The following is a 22,671-nucleotide window of genomic DNA, read 5'->3' as shown; positions in this document are numbered from 1 at the left end:
CCAGGGGACATTCGGGGCTCACCGTTGGCCAGCAGACCCCTGCAGAACTTGTTGAAGGAGGGAAGGGAGAAGAGAGGGCTGTAGGCGTCAGACTTCTTCAGCAGCACAGAGATTTCCTGAGCCCAGGTGAGCAGCAGCCTCCTGACCAACCAACACAACGGGTCACTGCGAGTGCACTGAAGAAACTGAGACGGGCCGTGGTGTAAATTGGCACAGTAAAAGAACCTGGCTTCGGGGTAGAGGTGCTCCTTGGCCAGCAGACCTCCCAGTAGACTCAGCAGTGTGCTGAAGTGCTTCTTTGTCGCCGTGGTGACGGTGCTGATGACCGCTCCATCGAATAGGGAGGGAGAAGATGACAGGCTGGAGGAGATGAAGTGATCGTGCCTGTAAAATCAACAGAAAAGACCCGCGGCCAGTTAAGAGGAGGCGGAGCCACAAAGCTTCACTGGGCAGAGCAGAGGAATCGGATCATTTCATATCGGTGTCCAGTGGTTCGAATGAGCCCTTCACATCTACATAAGCAGCAGGTGGGCTGCAGGTAACTAAATGCTCTGTGTAGAGCCGGTTTGACTCTAGAAAGATCTACGTCTGTAGATACGTTGAATTAGATAACGACACCACTAGAATACTTCTTTTGTATGCCAACAATTAGTCAACTTATTGGTCTCACGAAGCAGTGTGGACAGTGTCAGCGGCCTGGTGCTTCCTACAGCTTTACAATGAGGTGGAACAGTTGGGTCGGCGCGGACGTTACCTGGTGCAGTGCGAGTAAAGCGTGTAGAGTACAGCGTACTGGATGGCCGGGTAGTACACCGCCAACTCAGAGTGGACCAGCATCAGATTGTGACTGAGCAGGGTGAAGACCGTGGGAGACAACGCCCACATCTAAAGACACACATGAGACACACGGGGACCTGAAGGAACGGCTCGTCTTCTGACACATCAACCGGAATCTAAGGAAGCATACGCACGACTAACGAAATGCAGGAAATACAAGGAGACACAAGCATGTTCACATCAGCTCATCTAGTTACACAGCAAGACAATCTCATTGATAAAACATCATATATATTAGTAGTAAAAAGTGGCCACAAACAAAACGTGGGGGGTCCTTCTGTCTTCAGCGCGTCTGAAGAAGGATGGAAGCTCAGAACGGGATTCGAGTGACACGTCAAAGCCTCTTAAACAGCCGTTTGCTCCCATGGAGCACAATTCTGCTGCTGCTTTCTTAACACGGACATCCCTGCGTGACGCTGTATATGGGCACTAACAGAATAGAAGCAGCGGACTCCTCTGAAGCAAGACCAAGAGCCTGCGATGGATCCACCCGGCTCACTGCAGGTTCAGCCTTCACAACTACCTGTGCTCACAGTACCAGCGGTACCCGGAGCGGGAACAGAACTCACCCCGATGAGAGAGTTCTTGGTGTTGCCGATGGTGGTGAGGGTGCTGAGGTTGAAGATGAGGGTGAACTGGGCCTTCTCCGGGGGAAGGGTGAGGGACGCATAAGCAGAGTGCTGGATGCCGGTGCAGGGGGCCGGGGCCCGACCACCGGCTTCCAGGGAGGCGGTCAGACTGGACAGGGCACATGCCATCTCCCCCAAAACCAATTTATAAGCTGCCTCCAGTGTAGGAATGTTCTTCAGGCTCAGAAGGGCCCGGTACACGCCGTGAACAGCCGACGTCACCTGTGAGTCCACACACACACACACACACCTCAGCAGCTGCCAATACTTGATCCAGTGACGCCATCACATGGTTAGAATACAGGACTACATCTAGTTATACATGTCCAGTGACTGCTACTGTAGACATTTAGCTTTACAAAGAGTTTAATGCTGCTAGAGACTGAAGGAGGATCCACACACACACACACACACACACACACCTCTTTGTCTCTATGGAAGCGCAGCTTCAGCAGCTGGGAATCCGGTGCCAACAGTTTCTCGACAAAGGACGCAGGCAGCTTCATGTTGATCTGGTCCACAATCTGAACGCAAACAACGACATCAGCTGACAGGAAGAAAAACAAACAATCCAAGTTGCTCTGAATGATGTATTCATTTCAAATACAAATAGGTTTTCCTTCATTCCGCTTCTTTTAAAGAAATAACATTTCCCAATACAAGTCAAATGTAGCTTCACATGGAAGGGAGAGCAGTGCAATCAAACCAATGAGGAGCTGCGATTCAAATGCTCCAGATCATCCTTTTGGACTTCATGCAACTCTAATCAGCGGCAGTACCAGAGTGACGAGGCTGAGCACTGCCAGATTGTAGTCCGGGCCACAAGCCCGGCAGCAGTCCAGCTGGTCCAGTCCGTAGGCTAGGACGGCCTCCATCAGCGCACCACAGGGCTCCACACTGGCCAGCAGGACACCCACACACTCATTCCCCGCTGTGAGGACCAGCTCAGAGAACTGGACCTGCTTGGCCGTGGTCACACAGGCCAGAACCCGGTTCAAAACCTGTGGCACAAAGAACAGAGGGAGGGGGGGGCGAGGGGGGGATTCAGACACGTCTAAAGCACTGCGATGGCTTTCACTTCATCGGGACGTCTAATCTAATCAGTGTGCACACAAATAAACAAATGGATTCATGCAAAATGAAAATACAAAGCAGTGGACAACGGGTTGTTTTTCCTTCATCTCCGCTGCATGGTGTATGTCAACGGAAGAGCCTGGCCAACATTCACTGACCATACGGTGGATGTGTTCATAAGGATTTATTATTAGGGTTCTTGGGCGTTTGAGTGGAGGAGGGAACACCACGTGGCGTTCTGTATGTTAAAGCTTTTTGGGAAATATGCACCAGTGTGAAATATCACGGCCGATAACAATGATCACAGGCTGATATGATGTTTACCCAATCCAGTCAATTCAACCATCAACACTGCTTTGCTCATTTTCAACACGAAATGAGTGGATGTACTTTAGTTATTATATTGACACCAAGAGCCACAACAAGCTGCTCCTTGCTGTGGCTCTTACATCGGTGACGTAGACCTCAGTGATGGGCGGTCCTCTGACGGGGCTGAATCGCTCCCCGATGCTGCGGACCACTGTGCTGAAGACCCTCAGCAGAGCTGCCAGCTTAGGCAGGGACACGGAGGGTGGGGGGATGTCCTCGTCCAGCACGTCGCCTGCCATCCCGTGATTCAGATCCTAAGCACAACACCACACCAGTCTACACAGGTTCTGCTCACTGTCCTTTTTCACACCATCGCACAGAATTGACATTATACAAAAGAAATATATTTTCCTACTTCTTCTCAGTTAAATCATTTGCTGTACATGAAATACACATTTACACACACCTAGAACACGCCATGACAGTGGATTATCACTGCACTCTAGAAGTGGATTAAGTTCACCTCTGCGTACGCCTCCATATCCTCCAAGAACTGCCCCAGGAGGGTGGTGGAGAAGGTGAGGTCTGCCACCCAGAACTGCTCCAGACTCTGCAACCAGCCTGAACACAGAGGCACAGAACAGCAATGGGATGCATTCAGGTACAGTGCTGGCGTGTAGTTAATCTGTGTTTTGGCATTGCCTGGCACACAGGAGAGAATAAACGTGTATCTATTACATGTGGACTCTTATGAAGAGGCCTATGATGTAAGATGTCTTTGTTTTCCCTTCAAGCAGCTTTATGACTAGTAGATGGGGCCTCAAAGCTGGAAATCAACATTGAACATCTTTGCCACAAAGAAGAGCAGCTGACCTGAAACCTGTTGAGTGAGCGCCTGTTTCTGCGTGTGGTCGATGTGCCACCCCACCAAGATGTCCACCGTGTCCTGTGGAAGAGCAGCCAACCCCCCTGTCAGTTGATCCTGTGTGCCTCGCACTCACAACACCAGCCGCGGCTTCAACACTCACCCTGAAGTTGGTGCTGAAGACGTGTGGGTAGCAGCGGGCCACCTGAAGAATGCACTTGACACTTTGACAAAGCAGCTCTGGCGTGTCCACGTTCTCCAGGATGGATTGCAGGTTGCTCATCACCAGCTGAAACCGCAGCAGAGTCCTGATCAGCACCCACCATGTGCATGAGGCATTTCTATGAAGCGACCATGTAGAACCGTGCACACGATCTACAGAGGAACTATCGCCAAATGCCCCCCGGATCTTCCAATAAAGCAAGTTTGATATAGCGAACTCTATAGATGAATTTTCTATTTGTGAACATTACGTTTAGCATTCTACCAGAGAGTCGCTGGTTTCAGTGCTAATTTACAAATTCCTTGTGTGCAGGTGGTGAAGATGTGCAGTGAGGTGGGAAACAACGACTGATCATGCTTAATCACCATGGTAACTAGGGCTGTCAACGAATACATTCCATATTCAAATGCACACGCACACCTCCTGCAAACTCCGTTGCTTTGACAGAAGTTGCAGACTATGCATGTAGGCTGTAACAACAAGTAGTGTAGGGTGTGACATGTGTACTGCAGCTATGGGAGTGTGTGTTTTAGTACAACGTGGGATCTGTGGGAAACACTGGTATTGATTTTGCACACCATCTTTATGAGAAGTACAATCAGAAATAGGCGGCTTTACAGGACTATTGAGCACTACGGCCCCTGGGCATCGCCATCATGTTAGTACGCTGCACATTGGCTGTGAATGCAGTGAGACTACCTGCATGACGTGGGAGAACGCCTTTCTCTCTCCAGCGGCCTCCAGCGCGCACTGCGCTGCCACCAGATACAACAGCTTGACCTCGTCCCGGCTGCTCGAGGTGAACTTGAGGAAGAGCCACTTGAAGATGCGCTCGGCCTCGTAGCCGAGCACCGTGCAGAGGAGCCCCAGACACGCGGCGGCGTCCTGCCGCAGCTCCCACAGCAGCTTACTGCTGCACACGCCGCCGGGAAGGAGACAGGGTGAGAGGCAGCCCGGCACATACTCAGACACAGGTGCATACATGATCTCCACTGGGGTGTCAAATATTAACTAGTCATTCTCAGAAGTATTACGCCATTCAAGAAGGGCACAGTGTTTGTGAATGTACCATCAGCATCCAGCATGGTCAATACAGAGCCTCCAGGCAGGAACTATTTAAAGCAGGTGCTAACAAGCCAAAGGAGATGAAAGCAACCAGCAGTACTCATGCACCATGAAAGGGGTTTTGCAACAGAGCTTAGAGTGCATATAAAATCCAGTGATTGGCCTGTAATAATAAGTCATTCCCAATAAACCCGCCTACCTCTCATTCAAAATGTCGTTGAGGGTGCTGAGGATGGTGTCCAGCTGTTTGACCAGGGTCTGTGCAGGTCAAACACAACAGGAAAGGTTTACCTCATTCTCATTGTACAAGTAGTGCCCTTTTCATTGGAATCCGTTGTTACACAAATATACAAAAGGAGATTTCTTAAGAGCAGCAGATGCATGAAGGCCCCGATATTAAGATCAGAGTCCTTGGTCTTGCGTTCAGAGATCTGCAAAGGGAAACCTGACAGCGGGGTTGGCAACCGGTTTCATGTAGCGTCCATACAACTGACGTTGCCCTTCGGCAGGCGGCAGGATGCAGGTTTACACCTCACCGCGTGTATTGACATGGAATCATGTTACTCACTTCACTACACAGTAGGTAGTGTAGAGTGAGTTTGTCTGGCAGGTGTTTCTGTACCGAGGAGGAGGGGACTGACCGTTTTGCTCTCGCTGTGGCTGATCAGGTCCTTCAGCTGCTTGAGGGTGGCCAGCCTGCGGTCGCGATCGTCCTCCCTGGAGACCCGGCGCAGGAGGTTGGCCAGCCGAGACTCCTCTGAGTGAGCCATCCCTCTGTCTGCAACAGCAGCACCACACGGCAGTCACACACGCGCTACAAGCTCATCACCAAAGAATGTGTCAAGAGAAAAGGAAACCGTCCTTTGTGTCGGTTGAGACAGCGTATTATTTTAAATGTATTGTGTAGTTTACTGATGTTGGACATAGAGGCAGTTAACAATGTCAAACTTAAGTTTAAGAAGAGTATTTTCAGTTAGTTCCCTTCACAACACAAATGGGATTAGTTCCCTTGTTCTCAGTGCATTTATTGTAATGAAAACCCATTGTACCATAAGAAGTTGTTTTTGAAGAAAGCACTGGGAATAGTATTGAACTGGTTTCTTATATCAGATAATGGTCCTTAGTTGCAGACCCAGACACTCTTAAGGTCGGCTTGTATTCACAGCTGATTACAGTACGGCTCACTTACAGTACACCTGAGGATTTGTGTGCATGGTCCCTGCCAAATAAATGACTCAATTCAAAAAAGATGCAATGCTCTCATCTCCTCCGGCTGAAGCCTACCAGCACATGGAGCTCCACGTGAGGTGTCAGAGAGCTCACCCTGCAGTTTCCTCATGTCCTTGGAAGCTAAAGCACGGTTTCCATGCTGAAAAGGAGTCAAATCCGTCGTCACATCGTTGGTCCTCAACTCTTGCCCCACCGACTTCCAACCAAATGTAGTATCACTGACACCGTGACCAACGTCATATCCATCTGAGGGACAAAAACAGCTGACATTAAATAAATGTACTACGGCTTGACAGAGCAAGGAACAATTCAGTTATTGGATTTTTCCAATAGATTTCTGCTACAATTCTTACAATTGAACAGGGTACGATTAGGTTAGAAAAGCGCTACTAGTCACTCAAACAGTCCATGTGTGCTTAACATACAGCTACTACACCAGGAGAGGCAGACACGTTGTCCTAACGCTTCCAGCGATCATACCAACCATGTTTGGAAAGAAATGCATCCTCACCCTCTTCCTGGTGGTCATCTGCAGGCGCGTGGGCATCGCGGGGCTCCGCTGGCTGCTCGGGGTAGCTGCAGGGCAACACGTCATACGCCGCCGCTGAACCGAGCTCTCTGGACTTCACGCCGTCCGGGCTGGATGACACGCTGTCCACTCTGACATGGAAACACAGAAAGCAGATCCACATTTACATTTCTGATTCTCCATTATTTAATCCAAATTCAACGCAACCTGATATCCGTCAACGCAACTAAAGCAAAGAAACAGGTGTGAAATACGCAGCGTTTCATTTGAAACACGTTACTGCAATAATCTAAGCTTGTTCCGGTTCCCTGCCAACGGGGAAGTAACCAACGGAAAGGCTACTTCACAGACCACCACGAGCGGCAGGAGGTCCAGGTTCAACACACTGTAGTACACACACACACACACACACACACACACACACACACGGAGAGGAATAGATCAGCCATTGACCTGAATACCCAGAGGTCAGTCCTTTCACACACATGTTGGAGGCATGTGGCGCGCCGTACCTGCTCTAACCAAGCACTGCTGGGCCGTGAGCCGCCACGACTTCTTCTCCACGCCTCATTCTGCTGCACCAAAATGCATTATGGGAGGCTGGCTGTGGCTGCTTGGCCTTCAGTAGCTTTATTTTACATTTGAAGTGAATTATGTGCCAACATTCACTATTTAATGCCATATAGATAAAACGTTATGCAGAGGTCTGACCTGAGGGTGACACGGCGCCATAGATATGAGTGAACGCTGAAAAACAAGCGCTGCTACTATGGAGTAATACATGGAGCTATGGTTTACATCGTGTCCCCGACTAACACGCCATGAAACCAGCCGAATGAATGAGGAAATCAAACCGGAGAGAAGATGCCAGTTACCGTGGTAACAAGCAATTCTCTTACGTTCCCTCTCTTCCTGAAAGTAAAAGGCCTCAGTATTCCTGACCTCACAGGTCGCCGCAAACGCTCTAGCGCAGCGGGTAGGGGCGTGGCTTATCACCCTGAAAACAGTTCACCTCTCCACCCTGGTTTTTCCACCCTGGTTGTTTCGGTACTCAATAGTATCCATAGGCTGCGACAGCTCGTCTGGATGACTGATTCCCCGTTACACTGTTTGAGAGCTTATTGGCTCCAACTGTACTTCTGTGCCGAGGGAACGGCCCCGTGGTGAGACACCGTGTGCTCCATCACATCCAGACGGCGCTTTTAATAGCCATCCACACGTTGTTATTGTGTGGTTAAATAATACACACTGTAATGTGCTGCATCCGGGTGTGATGGGTTGTATCCGGCGCTACAGGTGCCAGGTCTTTCCTGGGGCTCAGAGGATGTATCCTACAGGGTTACTACTCATTCATGCTCCATTTTTCCTGATGCGGTGACTGTCTGCAGGACGTCAGTGACCACGGGGAGCACGATGAGCTCTGCAGCACAAGTACAAAAAAAAAAAATTCAACTTCCAACTGGTGTGTGGTTTGACACTTTGCGTGTCCCTCCAGTCTCATCGCTCTGTGCAGACTGATGAAAGCCCTTTGTGGTAAACACAGAACGAAGGTTCACTAAAGTGGCTTTCTGGTTGTATGAACGTTCAATAAGTCAAACAATACAGCAGTCATTTTTACTGCAAACAGGTAACCCACCATACAAGCATGTTGAGACACCATGTGCACTCTAAATAATAATAACAACAATGAGTAGGGTCGGTTTGCCCCAGAACCTCTGGATGTGGTTAGATTCCGGGCCAGAAGCCTCTTAACCTCTGTAAGGTGCATTAGGAGGATCGGGGGCATCGGGGGCTCTGGAGCGGAACCGGAGGTCACTAAACATGAGGTGAGGCAACACATGTGATGCTAACTCAGGAATACAGCGCCTCGAAATGAGTTCATTTCAGCAGTCGTTCGTTATTCGGTAGCTCAACACGTTGACAGATCAGCAGTCACGCGTGTATTATGGACACGCTTTTTACACAACTAATAACGTTATAGGCGGAAGTTCATAAGGGTGACTTGTCCCGGCTAAGTGAACCAGCGCCTATAGCATCATGGTGATGCTAACTAGCTAAAGACAGCCACTCATGACCAGCCCGATTCCCCCGTTTAAATCACTCACGTGAGCCGGCATTGCGGCTCGAAGATGTCTCGGTTGTTTTCCTTGCCGTCAATTCGCGTTCACGGTAACCGGGAGGCTGGAACGTGGAGCCGATCGATGCCCCTCAAGCCGAACGAGCTAACGTTAGCTCAGCAGCGTAGTGGCTTAATGTCAGTAACGTCACACACCGCGAGACAGGCTACCGATAAATCACGCGGTAGAAGACATTATGGCAATGTGGAGAATGCAAATAATACCGCGAAGAGACCAGTTATTTCTCCTCCACGACGTGAGGGAGAAACACAACACAGGCCCAACGAGTCCCCGCGTTCATTGTGAGGAGCTCCCTCCCGAGCAGAGCACCAACCTGGGCTGCCAGTCATTCCAGTGTGGCTGCAGTTTGTGGGCGCCGCTGAGCCGAGACCCCGAGGCTTTACGGCTCATTACCCTTTAGAGAGCTGCATGACACGCTGGCCGCGGTAACCGTGTCGCTGCTCGGGCTTACTTTTCACTAATGTTCGTCAAGTGTCTCAATTATTAGGTTAGCAACTCGTCGTTAAGGCTAGCAAATGGTTGTGTTGCCTCTTCTTCTACAACGGTTAGCGGCGGTTGGCGTCACTTTACTGCCATCTTCTGGAGTCAACCTCACGCGGCCTTTTTCTCCTCTTCTTCTTTGGTGTTCATTGGTGTTGGCAAACAGCGAATTGCCATTACCGCCACCAGCGGGCCGGAGGGGGCGGACATTCCTCTTGTTCTTCCTAAAGGCCGGCGCGTGCTTCTGCGTCTGCGTCGTTGCGTCGACGCACTCGTTTCAATTCATGGTTCTAAAAGTCCTGCGTGTGTTGCAGAGCGATTCACCTCCAGAACAACAGGCGGAGTGGCGCGTTTTGTTGAAGACGACCTAGAGAGTCACGTCTATTTATTTATTTGTTTATTTATTGATCATAGACTTTATTGCCCCGTGCATCGCCACTGCTGCTTTTCATCGTGGAGACATTTGTCCCGTATTTTCCTCCACAACTTTGTTCCTCTCGACCCGCAAACCGGCGTTTGCGGCGATCTCCCTCCGTGAATCCAACCCGCTTCTACAAGCCGCCAATGACGGCGCTCATATTTACGCATTTCTTCCAACAAAAGTTCTTCAATCTGATCCCTTCTCTCGTAAACATCCTTTGTTTTAATAATGGCGGTATCAGGCTATGAAAGCGGAAATGTGAGACTCCGTAAAGGACGTAGTTAGCGGACCATTCGCAGCCTGGTGCGCTCGCAAGCCTAGATAAATGACACACGCAAGGAGGTGTGAAAAGCGACACAAGGGACACGCAAGGGACACGCAAAGGGACACGCAAGGGGGGCTTGCATCTGCATCACTCTGAAAACGCAGAAGCATAAACTAAACGAAACTTTAGCCGTCCGTGGCCGTGACAAACCCACACACACCTATGGGCAATTTAAAGTGAGCGTAACCCCTTCAAGGGACGGACTGCATTCGACAGAGGTCCAGCTAGTTGGTGGCGGCAGTGTCACAAATAGTGACATGGAGATCACCTGAGAGCAGTGGATGTGTGTCAAGTGATTGTAGAATAAAAACACCTGTGCCTGACAGCTCCCGTCTCTAAGGATGTATAACTGCATGTTGGATTTCTCGTCTAATTGATCATTCAAGGAAAACGTTGGAGATAAGCAGAGTATTGTTGTGTTCAAAAATGAAGAAACGCCGGACGGACAGAGGTCATCGCAGATCAAAAGGTTAAATCAAATGTATTTAATAAAAGAGATGGTGTCGTGGTAAAAAGAACATCTCAGCTGAGGAGCCGCTGGTCTCAGCGACCAACAGGCCCCAGGTCAGTCCTTTGACCATCCCTAGTGCCCGTCTGTCGTCTCCATCAGCGAACTCCAGAACAATGGTTCCTACAGGTATTTATACCAATGCTTAAAGGTGTGAAAGTCAGTGTCCACACCTCTGGGAGTCTTCTGGTGAGTTCAATGTAACTCGGATTTCGAATGATCCTTAGTCAATATCAGTTGTGCAAGTATTACATGCATGCATTCCAGTTGATTACATTACATCAAATACAATCATGCATTGGTATTATTCTATTATTCTATTACAGTTGCAGAATTACAGTGGTTTTACAATATTGTCATTACTTAATTGATTACAGTTTCAAAATCATGGCTGTATTCTGGTGTACACTATATGCATTTTTATTAATTTTATGAACCGGGTCGTATATTGTTTCTAATATCCTACAGTATGAATATCGGTTTGCATGTTCACTTTATTTTAAACTTTTTATTTTTAATGTTTACTCTATATCCCCCTAGCCCATAGCTTTCTATTTCATACTGCATATTTAAATTGTAAATTTGGAAGTTGAACATGTCATTTTACTTGCACTGCTATTTGTCTTGTTGTCCATTGTCTCACTGTCCAATTTTATGCACCAACCACCACTTAAAATTACTTATATGTCTAACATATGGGCAATAAATGGTCATAAGTCCTGATTACTCGATGCCGTGTCAGAAGAACTCACTGTTGTAAATGGGACCCCTCAAGGGAGTGTTTCCCTTCAGCAGTCCAACATCCCATTCGTCCTTTCCAAATAGAGTGATGACGCCCAACGTGGGGCTCGAACCCACGACCCTGAGATTAAGAGTCTCATGCTCTACCGACTGAGCTAGCCGGGCACTCTGACGTGTCCCATCGTGGACGGACCCAACCCATTTCTTCTGAAATACTGCAATTCTCTCTGGCACTACAGGATAGTTTCTCTTCACTGTTCATTTTCGTTACTTGCTCTTATTACATGAATACGAAAGCCGGAAATATGAAAGGAGGGACTTAAAAAGGTCAATTTTACCCGAATAAAAAAACGAAAAGTAGCTAAAACTTATAACTTGGTATTTACACTGGAAGGAAATTTTGTGGCGGACAAGATTCTTTTTGAACTTCATTAGTTTCGTCTTCCATATGTAGGTACCTACTTTTATACAAGCATAAGAAGTTTTTAAGAATCGTGACCCGTTTTCATGTGGCGTGAAGTTATTGGATTAAACTGGTTAGCAACTAGCGTCACAAAAAGTTCTCAAAATATCCATGAAATCCTCCGAATTTAAAAGTGGGCCTGCACATACTTTGCAAGAACAAGGATTATGTGAAGGCTCATAGAGAATGGATTTCTGTTCTGTTATTGGCCCAACGTGGGGCTCGAACCCACGACCCTGAGATTAAGAGTCTCATGCTCTACCGACTGAGCTAGCCGGGCACTCTGACGTTTCCCGTCGTGGACGGACCCAACCCATTTCTTCTGAAATACTGCAATTCTCTCTGGCACTACAGCATAGTTTCTCTTGACTGTTCATTTTCGTTATTTGCTCTTATTACATGAATACGAAAGCCGATGCCAACCCATTTCTTCTGAAATACTGCAATTCTCTCTGGCACCACAGCATAGTTTCTCTTCTCTGTTCATTTCCGTTATTTGCTCTTATTACATGAATACGAAAGCCGGAAATATGAAAGGAGGGGCTTAAAAAGGTCAATTTTACCCGAATAAAAAAACGAAAGGTAGCTAAAACTAATAACTTGGTATTTACACTGGAAGGAAATTTTGTGGCGGACAAGATTCTTTTTGAACTTCATTAGTTTCGTCTTCCATATGTAGGTACCTACTTTTATACCAGCATAAGAAGTTTTTAAGAATCGTGACCCGTTTTCATGTGGCGTGAAGTTATTGGATTAAACTGGTTAGCAACTAGCGTCACAAAAAGTTTTCAAAATATCCATGAAACCCTCCGAATTTAAAAGTGGGCCTGCACATACTTTGCAAGAACAAGGATTATGTGAAGGCACATAGAGAATGGATTTTGATGTTTTCCTTCAGCGGTCCAACATCCCATTCGTCCTTTCCAAATAGAGTGATGACGCCCAACGTGGGGCTCGAACCCACGACCCTGAGATTAAGAGTCTCATGCTCTACCGACTGAGCTAGCCGGGCACTCTGACGTTTCCCATCGTGGACGGACCCAACCCATTTCTTCTGAAATACTGCAATTCTCTCTGGCACTACAGCAGTTTCTCTTGACTGTTCATTTTCGTTATTTGCTCTTATCACATGAATACGAAAGCCGATGCCAACCCATTTCTTCTGAAATACTGCAATTCTCTCTGGCACCACAGCATAGTTTCTCTTCTCTGTTCATTTCCGTTATTTGCTCTTATTACATGAATACGAAAGCCGGAAATATGAAAGGAGGGGCTTAAAAAGGTCAATTTTACCCGAATAAAAAAACGAAAGGTAGCTAAAACTAATAACTTGGTATTTACACTGGAAGGAAATTTTGTGGCGGACAAGATTCTTTTTGAACTTCATTAGTTTCGTCTTCCATATGTAGGTACCTACTTTTATACCAGCATAAGAAGTTTTTAAGAATCGTGACCCGTTTTCATGTGGCGTGAAGTTATTGGATTAAACTGGTTAGCAACTAGCGTCACAAAAAGTTTTCAAAATATCCATGAAACCCTCCGAATTTAAAAGTGGGCCTGCACATACTTTGCAAGAACAAGGATTATGTGAAGGCACATAGAGAATGGATTTTGATGTTTTCCTTCAGCAGTCCAACATCCCATTCGTCCTTTGCAAATAGAGTGATGACGCCCAACGTGGGGCTCGAACCCACGACCCTGAGATTAAGAGTCTCATGCTCTACCGACTGAGCTAGCCGGGCACGCTGACGTTTCCCATCGTGGACGGACCCAACCCATTTCTTCTGAAATACTGCAATTCTCTCTGGCACCACAGCATAGTTTCTCTTCTCTGTTCATTTCCGTTATTTGCTCTTATTACATGAATACGAAAGCCGGAAATATGAAAGGAGGGGCTTAAAAAGGTCAATTTTACCCGAATAAAAAAACGAAAGGTAGCTAAAACTAATAACTTGGTATTTACACTGGAAGGAAATTTTGTGGCGGACAAGATTCTTTTTGAACTTCATTAGTTTCGTCTTCCATATGTAGGTACCTACTTTTATACCAGCATAAGAAGTTTTTAAGAATCGTGACCCGTTTTCATGTGGCGTGAAGTTATTGGATTAAACTGGTTAGCAACTAGCGTCACAAAAAGTTTTCAAAATATCCATGAAACCCTCCGAATTTAAAAGTGGGCCTGCACATACTTTGCAAGAACAAGGATTATGTGAAGGCACATAGAGAATGGATTTTGATGTTTTCCTTCAGCAGTCCAACATCCCATTCGTCCTTTCCAAATAGAGTGATGACGCCCAACGTGGGGCTCGAACCCACGACCCTGAGATTAAGAGTCTCATGCTCTACCGACTGAGCTAGCCGGGCACTCTGACGTTTCCCATCGTGGACGGACCCAACCCATTTCTTCTGAAATACTGCAATTCTCTCTGGCACTACAGCAGTTTCTCTTGACTGTTCATTTTCGTTATTTGCTCTTATTACATGAATACGAAAGCCGATGCCAACCCATTTCTTCTGAAATACTGCAATTCTCTCTGGCACCACAGCAGTTTCTCTTCTCTGTTCATTTCCGTTATTTGCTCTTATTACATGAATACGAAAGCCGGAAATATGAAAGGAGGGACTTAAAAAGGTCAATTTTACCCGAATAAAAAAACGAAAGGTAGCTAAAACTAATAACTTGGTATTTACACTGGAAGTAAATTTTGTGGTGGACAAGATTCTTTTTGAACTTCATTAGTTTCGTCTTCCATATGTAGGTACCTACTTTTATACCAGCACAAGAAATTTTTAAGAATCGTGACCCGTTTTCATGTGGCGTGAAGTTATTGGATTAAACTGGTTAGCAACTAGCGTCACAAAAAGTTTTCAAAATATCCATGAAACCCTCCGAATTTAAAAGTGGGCCTGCACATACTTTGCAAGAATAAGGATTATGTGAAGGCACATAGAGAATGGATTTTGATGTTTTCCTTCAGCAGTCCAACATCCCATTCGTCCTTTCCAAATAGAGTGATGACGCCCAACGTGGGGCTCGAACCCACGACCCTGAGATCAAGAGTCTCATGCTCTACCGACTGAGCTAGCCGGGCACTCTGACTTTTCCCATCGTGGACGGACCCAACCCATTTCTTCTGAAATACTGCAATTCTCTCTGGCACTACAGCATAGTTTCTCTTCACTGTTCATTTCCGTTATTTGCTCTTATTACATGAATAAGAAAGCCGAAAATATGAAAGGAGGGGCTTAAAAAGGTCAATTTTACCCGAATAAAAAAATGAAAGGTAGCTAAAACTAATAACTTGGTATTTACACTGGAAGGAAATTTTGTGGCGGACAAGATTCTTTTTGAACTTCATTAGTTTCGTCTTCCATATGTAGGTACCTACTTTTATACCAGCATAAGAAGTTTTTAAGAATCGTGACCCGTTTTCATGTGGCGTGAAGTTATTGGATTAAACTGGTTAGCAACTAGCGTCACAAAAAGTTTTCAAAATATCCATGAAACCCTCCGAATTTAAAAGTGGGCCTGCACATACTTTGCAAGAACAAGGATTATGTGAAGGCACATAGAGAATGGATTTTGATGTTTTCCTTCAGCAGTCCAACATCCCATTCGTCCTTTCCAAATAGAGTGATGACACCCAACGTGGGGCTCGAACCCACGACCCTGAGATCAAGAGTCTCATGCTCTACCGACTGAGCTAGCCGGGCACTCTGACTTTTCCCATCGTGGACGGACCCAACCCATTTCTTCTGAAATACTGCAATTCTCTCTGGCACTACAGCATAGTTTCTCTTCACTGTTCATTTCCGTTATTTGCTCTTATTACATGAATAAGAAAGCCGAAAATATGAAAGGAGGGGCTTAAAAAGGTCAATTTTACCCGAATAAAAAAACGAAAGGTAGCTAAAACTAATAACTTGGTATTTACACTGGAAGGAAATTTTGTGGCGGACAAGATTCTTTTTGAACTTCATTAGTTTCGTCTTCCATATGTAGGTACCTACTTTTATACCAGCATAAGAAGTTTTTAAGAATCGTGACCCGTTTTCATGTGGCGTGAAGTTATTGGATTAAACTGGTTAGCAACTAGCGTCACAAAAAGTTTTCAAAATATCCATGAAACCCTCCGAATTTAAAAGTGGGCCTGCACATACTTTGCAAGAACAAGGATTATGTGAAGGCACATAGAGAATGGATTTTGATGTTTTCCTTCAGCAGTCCAACATCCCATTCGTCCTTTCCAAATAGAGTGATGACGCCCAACGTGGGGCTCGAACCCACGACCCTGAGATTAAGAGTCTCATGCTCTACCGACTGAGCTAGCCGGGCACTCTGACGTTTCCCATCGTGGACGGACCCAACCCATTTCTTCTGAAATACTGCAATTCTCTCTGGCACTACAGCAGTTTCTCTTGACTGTTCATTTTCGTTATTTGCTCTTATTACATGAATACGAAAGCCGATGCCAACCCATTTCTTCTGAAATACTGCAATTCTCTCTGGCACCACAGCAGTTTCTCTTCTCTGTTCATTTCCGTTATTTGCTCTTATTACATGAATACGAAAGCCGGAAATATGAAAGGAGGGACTTAAAAAGGTCAATTTTACCCGAATAAAAAAACGAAAGGTAGCTAAAACTAATAACTTGGTATTTACACTGGAAGTAAATTTTGTGGTGGACAAGATTCTTTTTGAACTTCATTAGTTTCGTCTTCCATATGTAGGTACCTACTTTTATACCAGCACAAGAAATTTTTAAGAATCGTGACCCGTTTTCATGTGGCGTGAAGTTATTGGATTAAACTGGTTAGCAACTAGCGTCACAAAAAGTTTTCAAAATATCCATGAAACCCTCCGAATTTAAAAGTGGGCCTGCACATACTTTGCAAGAATAAGGATTATGTGAAGGCACATAGAGAATGGATTTTGATGTTTTCCTTCAGCAGTCCAACATCCCATTCGTCCTTTCCAAATAGAGTGATGACGCCCAACGTGGGGCTCGAACCCACGACCCTGAGATCAAGAGTCTCATGCTCTACCGACTGAGCTAGCCGGGCACTCTGACTTTTCCCATCGTGGACGGACCCAACCCATTTCTTCTGAAATACTGCAATTCTCTCTGGCACTACAGCATAGTTTCTCTTCACTGTTCATTTCCGTTATTTGCTCTTATTACATGAATAAGAAAGCCGAAAATATGAAAGGAGGGGCTTAAAAAGGTCAATTTTACCCGAATAAAAAAATGAAAGGTAGCTAAAACTAATAACTTGGTATTTACACTGGAAGGAAATTTTGTGGCGGACAAGATTCTTTTTGAACTTCATTAGTTTCGTCTTCCATATGTAGGTACCTACTTTTATACCAGCATAAGAAGTTTTTAAGAATCGTGACCCGTTTTCATGTGGCGTGAAGTTATTGGATTAAACTGGTTAGCAACTAGCGTCACAAAAAGTTTTCAAAATATCCATGAAACCCTCCGAATTTAAAAGTGGGCCTGCACATACTTTGCAAGAACAAGGATTATGTGAAGGCACATAGAGAATGGATTTTGATGTTTTCCTTCAGCAGTCCAACATCCCATTCGTCCTTTCCAAATAGAGTGATGACACCCAACGTGGGGCTCGAACCCACGACCCTGAGATCAAGAGTCTCATGCTCTACCGACTGAGCTAGCCGGGCACTCTGACTTTTCCCATCGTGGACGGACCCAACCCATTTCTTCTGAAATACTGCAATTCTCTCTGGCACTACAGCATAGTTTCTCTTCACTGTTCATTTCCGTTATTTGCTCTTATTACATGAATAAGAAAGCCGAAAATATGAAAGGAGGGGCTTAAAAAGGTCAATTTTACCCGAATAAAAAAATGAAAGGTAGCTAAAACTAATAACTTGGTATTTACACTGGAAGGAAATTTTGTGGCGGACAAGATTCTTTTTGAACTTCATTAGTTTCGTCTTCCATATGTAGGTACCTACTTTTATACCAGCATAAGAAGTTTTTAAGAATCGTGACCCGTTTTCATGTGGCGTGAAGTTATTGGATTAAACTGGTTAGCAACTAGCGTCACAAAAAGTTTTCAAAATATCCATGAAACCCTCCGAATTTAAAAGTGGGCCTGCACATACTTTGCAAGAACAAGGATTATGTGAAGGCACATAGAGAATGGATTTTGATGTTTTCCTTCAGCAGTCCAACATCCCATTCGTCCTTTCCAAATAGAGTGATGACGCCCAACGTGGGGCTCGAACCCACGACCCTGAGATCAAGAGTCTCATGCTCTACCGACTGAGCTAGCCGGGCACTCTGACTTTTCCCATCGTGGACGGACCCAACCCATTTCTTCTGAAATACTGCAATTCTCTCTGGCACTACAGCATAGTTTCTCTTCACTGTTCATTTCCGTTATTTGCTCTTATTACATGAATAAGAAAGCCGAAAATATGAAAGGAGGGGCTTAAAAAGGTCAATTTTACCCGAATAAAAAAATGAAAGGTAGCTAAAACTAATAACTTGGTATTTACACTGGAAGGAAATTTTGTGGCGGACAAGATTCTTTTTGAACTTCATTAGTTTCGTCTTCCATATGTAGGTACCTACTTTTATACCAGCATAAGAAGTTTTTAAGAATCGTGACCCGTTTTCATGTGGCGTGAAGTTATTGGATTAAACTGGTTAGCAACTAGCGTCACAAAAAGTTTTCAAAATATCCATGAAACCCTCCGAATTTAAAAGTGGGCCTGCACATACTTTGCAAGAACAAGGATTATGTGAAGGCACATAGAGAATGGATTTTGATGTTTTCCTTCAGCAGTCCAACATCCCATTCGTCCTTTCCAAATAGAGTGATGACACCCAACGTGGGGCTCGAACCCACGACCCTGAGATCAAGAGTCTCATGCTCTACCGACTGAGCTAGCCGGGCACTCTGACTTTTCCCATCGTGGACGGACCCAACCCATTTCTTCTGAAATACTGCAATTCTCTCTGGCACTACAGCATAGTTTCTCTTCACTGTTCATTTCCGTTATTTGCTCTTATTACATGAATAAGAAAGCCGAAAATATGAAAGGAGGGGCTTAAAAAGGTCAATTTTACCCGAATAAAAAAATGAAAGGTAGCTAAAACTAATAACTTGGTATTTACACTGGAAGGAAATTTTGTGGCGGACAAGATTCTTTTTGAACTTCATTAGTTTCGTCTTCCATATGTAGGTACCTACTTTTATACCAGCATAAGAAGTTTTTAAGAATCGTGACCCGTTTTCATGTGGCGTGAAGTTATTGGATTAAACTGGTTAGCAACTAGCGTCACAAAAAGTTTTCAAAATATCCATGAAACCCTCCGAATTTAAAACTGGGCCTGCACATACTTTGCAAGAACAAGGATTATGTGAAGGCACATAGAGAATGGATTTTGATGTTTTCCTTCAGCAGTCCAACATCCCATTCGTCCTTTGCAAATAGAGTGATGACGCCCAACGTGGGGCTCGAACCCACGACCCTGAGATTAAGAGTCTCATGCTCTACCGACTGAGCTAGCCGGGCACTCTGACGTTTCCCGTCGTGGACGGACCCAACCCATTTCTTCTGAAATACTGCAATTCTCTCTGGCACTACAGCATAGTTTCTCTTCACTGTTCATTTCCGTTATTTGCTCTTATTACATGAATAAGAAAGCCGAAAATATGAAAGGAGGGGCTTAAAAAGGTCAATTTTACCCGAATAAAAAAACGAAAGGTAGCTAAAACTAATAACTTGGTATTTACACTGGAAGGAAATTTTGTGGCGGACAAGATTCTTTTTGAACTTCATTAGTTTCGTCTTCCATATGTAGGTACCTACTTTTATACCAGCATAAGAAGTTTTTAAGAATCGTGACCCGTTTTCATGTGGCGTGAAGTTATTGGATTAAACTGGTTAGCAACTAGCGTCACAAAAAGTTTTCAAAATATCCATGAAACCCTCCGAATTTAAAAGTGGGCCTGCACATACTTTGCAAGAACAAGGATTATGTGAAGGCACATAGAGAATGGACTTTGATGTTTTCCTTCAGCAGTCCAACATCCCATTCGTCCTTTCCAAATAGAGTGATGACGCCCAACGTGGGGCTCGAACCCACGACCCTGAGATTAAGAGTCTCATGCTCTACCGACTGAGCTAGCCGGGCACTCTGACGTTTCCCGTCGTGGACGGACCCAACCCATTTCTTCTGAAATACTGCAATTCTCTCTGGCACTACAGCATAGTTTCTCTTCATTGTTCATTTCTGTTATTTGCTCATATTACATGAATAAGAAAGCCGAAAATATGAAAGGAGGGGCTTAAAAAGGTCAATTTTACCCGAATAAAAAAACGAAAGGTAGCTAAAACTAATAACTTGGTATTTACACTGGAAGTAAATTTTGTGGTGGACAAGATTCTTTTTGAACTTCATTAGTTTCGTCTTCCATATGTAGGTACCTACTTTTATACCAGCACAAGAAATTTTTAAGAATCGTGACCCGTTTTCATGTGGCGTGAAGTTATTGGATTAAACTGGTTAGCAACTAGCGTCACAAAAAGTTTTCAAAATATCCATGAAACCCTCCGAATTTAAAAGTGGGCCTGCACATACTTTGCAAGAATAAGGATTATGTGAAGGCACATAGAGAATGGATTTTGATGTTTTCCTTCAGCAGTCCAACATCCCATTCGTCCTTTCCAAATAGAGTGATGACGCCCAACGTGGGGCTCGAACCCACGACCCTGAGATCAAGAGTCTCATGCTCTACCGACTGAGCTAGCCGGGCACTCTGACTTTTCCCATCGTGGACGGACCCAACCCATTTCTTCTGAAATACTGCAATTCTCTCTGGCACTACAGCATAGTTTCTCTTCACTGTTCATTTCCGTTATTTGCTCTTATTACATGAATAAGAAAGCCGAAAATATGAAAGGAGGGGCTTAAAAAGGTCAATTTTACCCGAATAAAAAAATGAAAGGTAGCTAAAACTAATAACTTGGTATTTACACTGGAAGGAAATTTTGTGGCGGACAAGATTCTTTTTGAACTTCATTAGTTTCGTCTTCCATATGTAGGTACCTACTTTTATACCAGCATAAGAAGTTTTTAAGAATCGTGACCCGTTTTCATGTGGCGTGAAGTTATTGGATTAAACTGGTTAGCAACTAGCGTCACAAAAAGTTTTCAAAATATCCATGAAACCCTCCGAATTTAAAAGTGGGCCTGCACATACTTTGCAAGAACAAGGATTATGTGAAGGCACATAGAGAATGGATTTTGATGTTTTCCTTCAGCAGTCCAACATCCCATTCGTCCTTTCCAAATAGAGTGATGACACCCAACGTGGGGCTCGAACCCACGACCCTGAGATCAAGAGTCTCATGCTCTACCGACTGAGCTAGCCGGGCACTCTGACTTTTCCCATCGTGGACGGACCCAACCCATTTCTTCTGAAATACTGCAATTCTCTCTGGCACTACAGCATAGTTTCTCTTCACTGTTCATTTCCGTTATTTGCTCTTATTACATGAATAAGAAAGCCGAAAATATGAAAGGAGGGGCTTAAAAAGGTCAATTTTACCCGAATAAAAAAATGAAAGGTAGCTAAAACTAATAACTTGGTATTTACACTGGAAGGAAATTTTGTGGCGGACAAGATTCTTTTTGAACTTCATTAGTTTCGTCTTCCATATGTAGGTACCTACTTTTATACCAGCATAAGAAGTTTTTAAGAATCGTGACCCGTTTTCATGTGGCGTGAAGTTATTGGATTAAACTGGTTAGCAACTAGCGTCACAAAAAGTTTTCAAAATATCCATGAAACCCTCCGAATTTAAAAGTGGGCCTGCACATACTTTGCAAGAACAAGGATTATGTGAAGGCACATAGAGAATGGATTTTGATGTTTTCCTTCAGCAGTCCAACATCCCATTCGTCCTTTCCAAATAGAGTGATGACGCCCAACGTGGGGCTCGAACCCACGACCCTGAGATCAAGAGTCTCATGCTCTACCGACTGAGCTAGCCGGGCACTCTGACTTTTCCCATCGTGGACGGACCCAACCCATTTCTTCTGAAATACTGCAATTCTCTCTGGCACTACAGCATAGTTTCTCTTCACTGTTCATTTCCGTTATTTGCTCTTATTACATGAATAAGAAAGCCGAAAATATGAAAGGAGGGGCTTAAAAAGGTCAATTTTACCCGAATAAAAAAATGAAAGGTAGCTAAAACTAATAACTTGGTATTTACACTGGAAGGAAATTTTGTGGCGGACAAGATTCTTTTTGAACTTCATTAGTTTCGTCTTCCATATGTAGGTACCTACTTTTATACCAGCATAAGAAGTTTTTAAGAATCGTGACCCGTTTTCATGTGGCGTGAAGTTATTGGATTAAACTGGTTAGCAACTAGCGTCACAAAAAGTTTTCAAAATATCCATGAAACCCTCCGAATTTAAAAGTGGGCCTGCACATACTTTGCAAGAACAAGGATTATGTGAAGGCACATAGAGAATGGATTTTGATGTTTTCCTTCAGCAGTCCAACATCCCATTCGTCCTTTCCAAATAGAGTGATGACACCCAACGTGGGGCTCGAACCCACGACCCTGAGATCAAGAGTCTCATGCTCTACCGACTGAGCTAGCCGGGCACTCTGACTTTTCCCATCGTGGACGGACCCAACCCATTTCTTCTGAAATACTGCAATTCTCTCTGGCACTACAGCATAGTTTCTCTTCACTGTTCATTTCCGTTATTTGCTCTTATTACATGAATAAGAAAGCCGAAAATATGAAAGGAGGGGCTTAAAAAGGTCAATTTTA

The 22,671-nt window shown here is 44.8% G+C and overlaps 1 protein-coding gene and 18 non-coding genes across 29 annotated transcripts in view; all 19 read right to left on the bottom strand.

Annotated features, from left to right (window-relative positions):
• The window catches only part of smg1 (SMG1 nonsense mediated mRNA decay associated PI3K related kinase), a 42,786-nt gene extending 33,150 nt beyond the window's left edge, over positions 1-9,636 (bottom strand). Inside the window, exons 1-16 of one of the 11 annotated variants that reach the window (XM_040190222.2) lie at positions 9,213-9,636; positions 6,744-6,892; positions 6,326-6,478; positions 5,644-5,780; positions 5,202-5,260; positions 4,637-4,850; positions 3,878-4,003; positions 3,723-3,795; positions 3,373-3,470; positions 3,005-3,163; positions 2,246-2,467; positions 1,889-1,990; positions 1,407-1,688; positions 755-885; positions 226-384; positions 23-141 (exon numbers count right to left, since the gene is read on the bottom strand). In XM_040190222.2, coding sequence (XP_040046156.2) covers positions 23-141; positions 226-384; positions 755-885; positions 1,407-1,688; positions 1,889-1,990; positions 2,246-2,467; positions 3,005-3,163; positions 3,373-3,470; positions 3,723-3,795; positions 3,878-4,003; positions 4,637-4,850; positions 5,202-5,260; positions 5,644-5,780; positions 6,326-6,478; positions 6,744-6,892; positions 9,213-9,289 — 2,260 coding nt within the window. In that variant the 5' untranslated portion in view covers positions 9,290-9,636. Of the gene's footprint in view, positions 1-22; positions 385-754; positions 886-1,406; positions 1,689-1,888; positions 1,991-2,245; positions 2,468-2,989; positions 3,164-3,372; positions 3,471-3,722; positions 3,796-3,877; positions 4,004-4,636; positions 4,851-5,201; positions 5,261-5,643; positions 5,781-6,286; positions 6,479-6,743; positions 6,893-9,212 lie in introns of all 11 variants that reach the window. The other 10 variants (XM_078084342.1, XM_078084344.1, XM_078084340.1 and 7 more) reach the window with 10 other exon arrangements.
• A 1,830-nt stretch (positions 9,637-11,466) lies between these two features.
• On the bottom strand, positions 11,467-11,539 carry trnak-cuu (transfer RNA lysine (anticodon CUU)). The gene has a single exon. It is a non-coding gene; the product is annotated as a tRNA-Lys (tRNA).
• Positions 11,540-12,044: 505 nt separating this feature from the next.
• Positions 12,045-12,117, bottom strand: trnak-cuu (transfer RNA lysine (anticodon CUU)). The gene has a single exon. It is a non-coding gene; the product is annotated as a tRNA-Lys (tRNA).
• Positions 12,118-12,776: 659 nt separating this feature from the next.
• Positions 12,777-12,849, bottom strand: trnak-cuu (transfer RNA lysine (anticodon CUU)). The gene has a single exon. It is a non-coding gene; the product is annotated as a tRNA-Lys (tRNA).
• Positions 12,850-13,506: 657 nt separating this feature from the next.
• Positions 13,507-13,579, bottom strand: trnak-cuu (transfer RNA lysine (anticodon CUU)). The gene has a single exon. It is a non-coding gene; the product is annotated as a tRNA-Lys (tRNA).
• A 549-nt stretch (positions 13,580-14,128) lies between these two features.
• On the bottom strand, positions 14,129-14,201 carry trnak-cuu (transfer RNA lysine (anticodon CUU)). The gene has a single exon. It is a non-coding gene; the product is annotated as a tRNA-Lys (tRNA).
• A 655-nt stretch (positions 14,202-14,856) lies between these two features.
• Positions 14,857-14,929, bottom strand: trnak-cuu (transfer RNA lysine (anticodon CUU)). The gene has a single exon. It is a non-coding gene; the product is annotated as a tRNA-Lys (tRNA).
• Positions 14,930-15,478: 549 nt separating this feature from the next.
• Positions 15,479-15,551, bottom strand: trnak-cuu (transfer RNA lysine (anticodon CUU)). The gene has a single exon. It is a non-coding gene; the product is annotated as a tRNA-Lys (tRNA).
• A 549-nt stretch (positions 15,552-16,100) lies between these two features.
• trnak-cuu (transfer RNA lysine (anticodon CUU)) lies at positions 16,101-16,173 on the bottom strand. The gene has a single exon. It is a non-coding gene; the product is annotated as a tRNA-Lys (tRNA).
• A 655-nt stretch (positions 16,174-16,828) lies between these two features.
• Positions 16,829-16,901, bottom strand: trnak-cuu (transfer RNA lysine (anticodon CUU)). The gene has a single exon. It is a non-coding gene; the product is annotated as a tRNA-Lys (tRNA).
• Positions 16,902-17,450: 549 nt separating this feature from the next.
• On the bottom strand, positions 17,451-17,523 carry trnak-cuu (transfer RNA lysine (anticodon CUU)). The gene has a single exon. It is a non-coding gene; the product is annotated as a tRNA-Lys (tRNA).
• Positions 17,524-18,072: 549 nt separating this feature from the next.
• Positions 18,073-18,145, bottom strand: trnak-cuu (transfer RNA lysine (anticodon CUU)). The gene has a single exon. It is a non-coding gene; the product is annotated as a tRNA-Lys (tRNA).
• A 549-nt stretch (positions 18,146-18,694) lies between these two features.
• trnak-cuu (transfer RNA lysine (anticodon CUU)) lies at positions 18,695-18,767 on the bottom strand. The gene has a single exon. It is a non-coding gene; the product is annotated as a tRNA-Lys (tRNA).
• Positions 18,768-19,316: 549 nt separating this feature from the next.
• Positions 19,317-19,389, bottom strand: trnak-cuu (transfer RNA lysine (anticodon CUU)). The gene has a single exon. It is a non-coding gene; the product is annotated as a tRNA-Lys (tRNA).
• Positions 19,390-19,938: 549 nt separating this feature from the next.
• On the bottom strand, positions 19,939-20,011 carry trnak-cuu (transfer RNA lysine (anticodon CUU)). Its single transcript has one exon. It is a non-coding gene; the product is annotated as a tRNA-Lys (tRNA).
• Positions 20,012-20,560: 549 nt separating this feature from the next.
• trnak-cuu (transfer RNA lysine (anticodon CUU)) lies at positions 20,561-20,633 on the bottom strand. Its single transcript has one exon. It is a non-coding gene; the product is annotated as a tRNA-Lys (tRNA).
• A 549-nt stretch (positions 20,634-21,182) lies between these two features.
• Positions 21,183-21,255, bottom strand: trnak-cuu (transfer RNA lysine (anticodon CUU)). The gene has a single exon. It is a non-coding gene; the product is annotated as a tRNA-Lys (tRNA).
• A 549-nt stretch (positions 21,256-21,804) lies between these two features.
• On the bottom strand, positions 21,805-21,877 carry trnak-cuu (transfer RNA lysine (anticodon CUU)). The gene has a single exon. It is a non-coding gene; the product is annotated as a tRNA-Lys (tRNA).
• Positions 21,878-22,426: 549 nt separating this feature from the next.
• On the bottom strand, positions 22,427-22,499 carry trnak-cuu (transfer RNA lysine (anticodon CUU)). The gene has a single exon. It is a non-coding gene; the product is annotated as a tRNA-Lys (tRNA).
• Between the last annotated feature and the right edge of the window lie 172 nt (positions 22,500-22,671).

This window comes from Gasterosteus aculeatus, chromosome 11, assembly GCF_964276395.1.
Source record: "Gasterosteus aculeatus chromosome 11, fGasAcu3.hap1.1, whole genome shotgun sequence".
Taxonomy (NCBI): Eukaryota; Metazoa; Chordata; class Actinopteri; order Perciformes; family Gasterosteidae; genus Gasterosteus; species Gasterosteus aculeatus.
The sequence above is the reverse complement of the archived record's forward strand: the minus strand, read 5'-3'. Positions and strand labels throughout refer to the sequence as shown.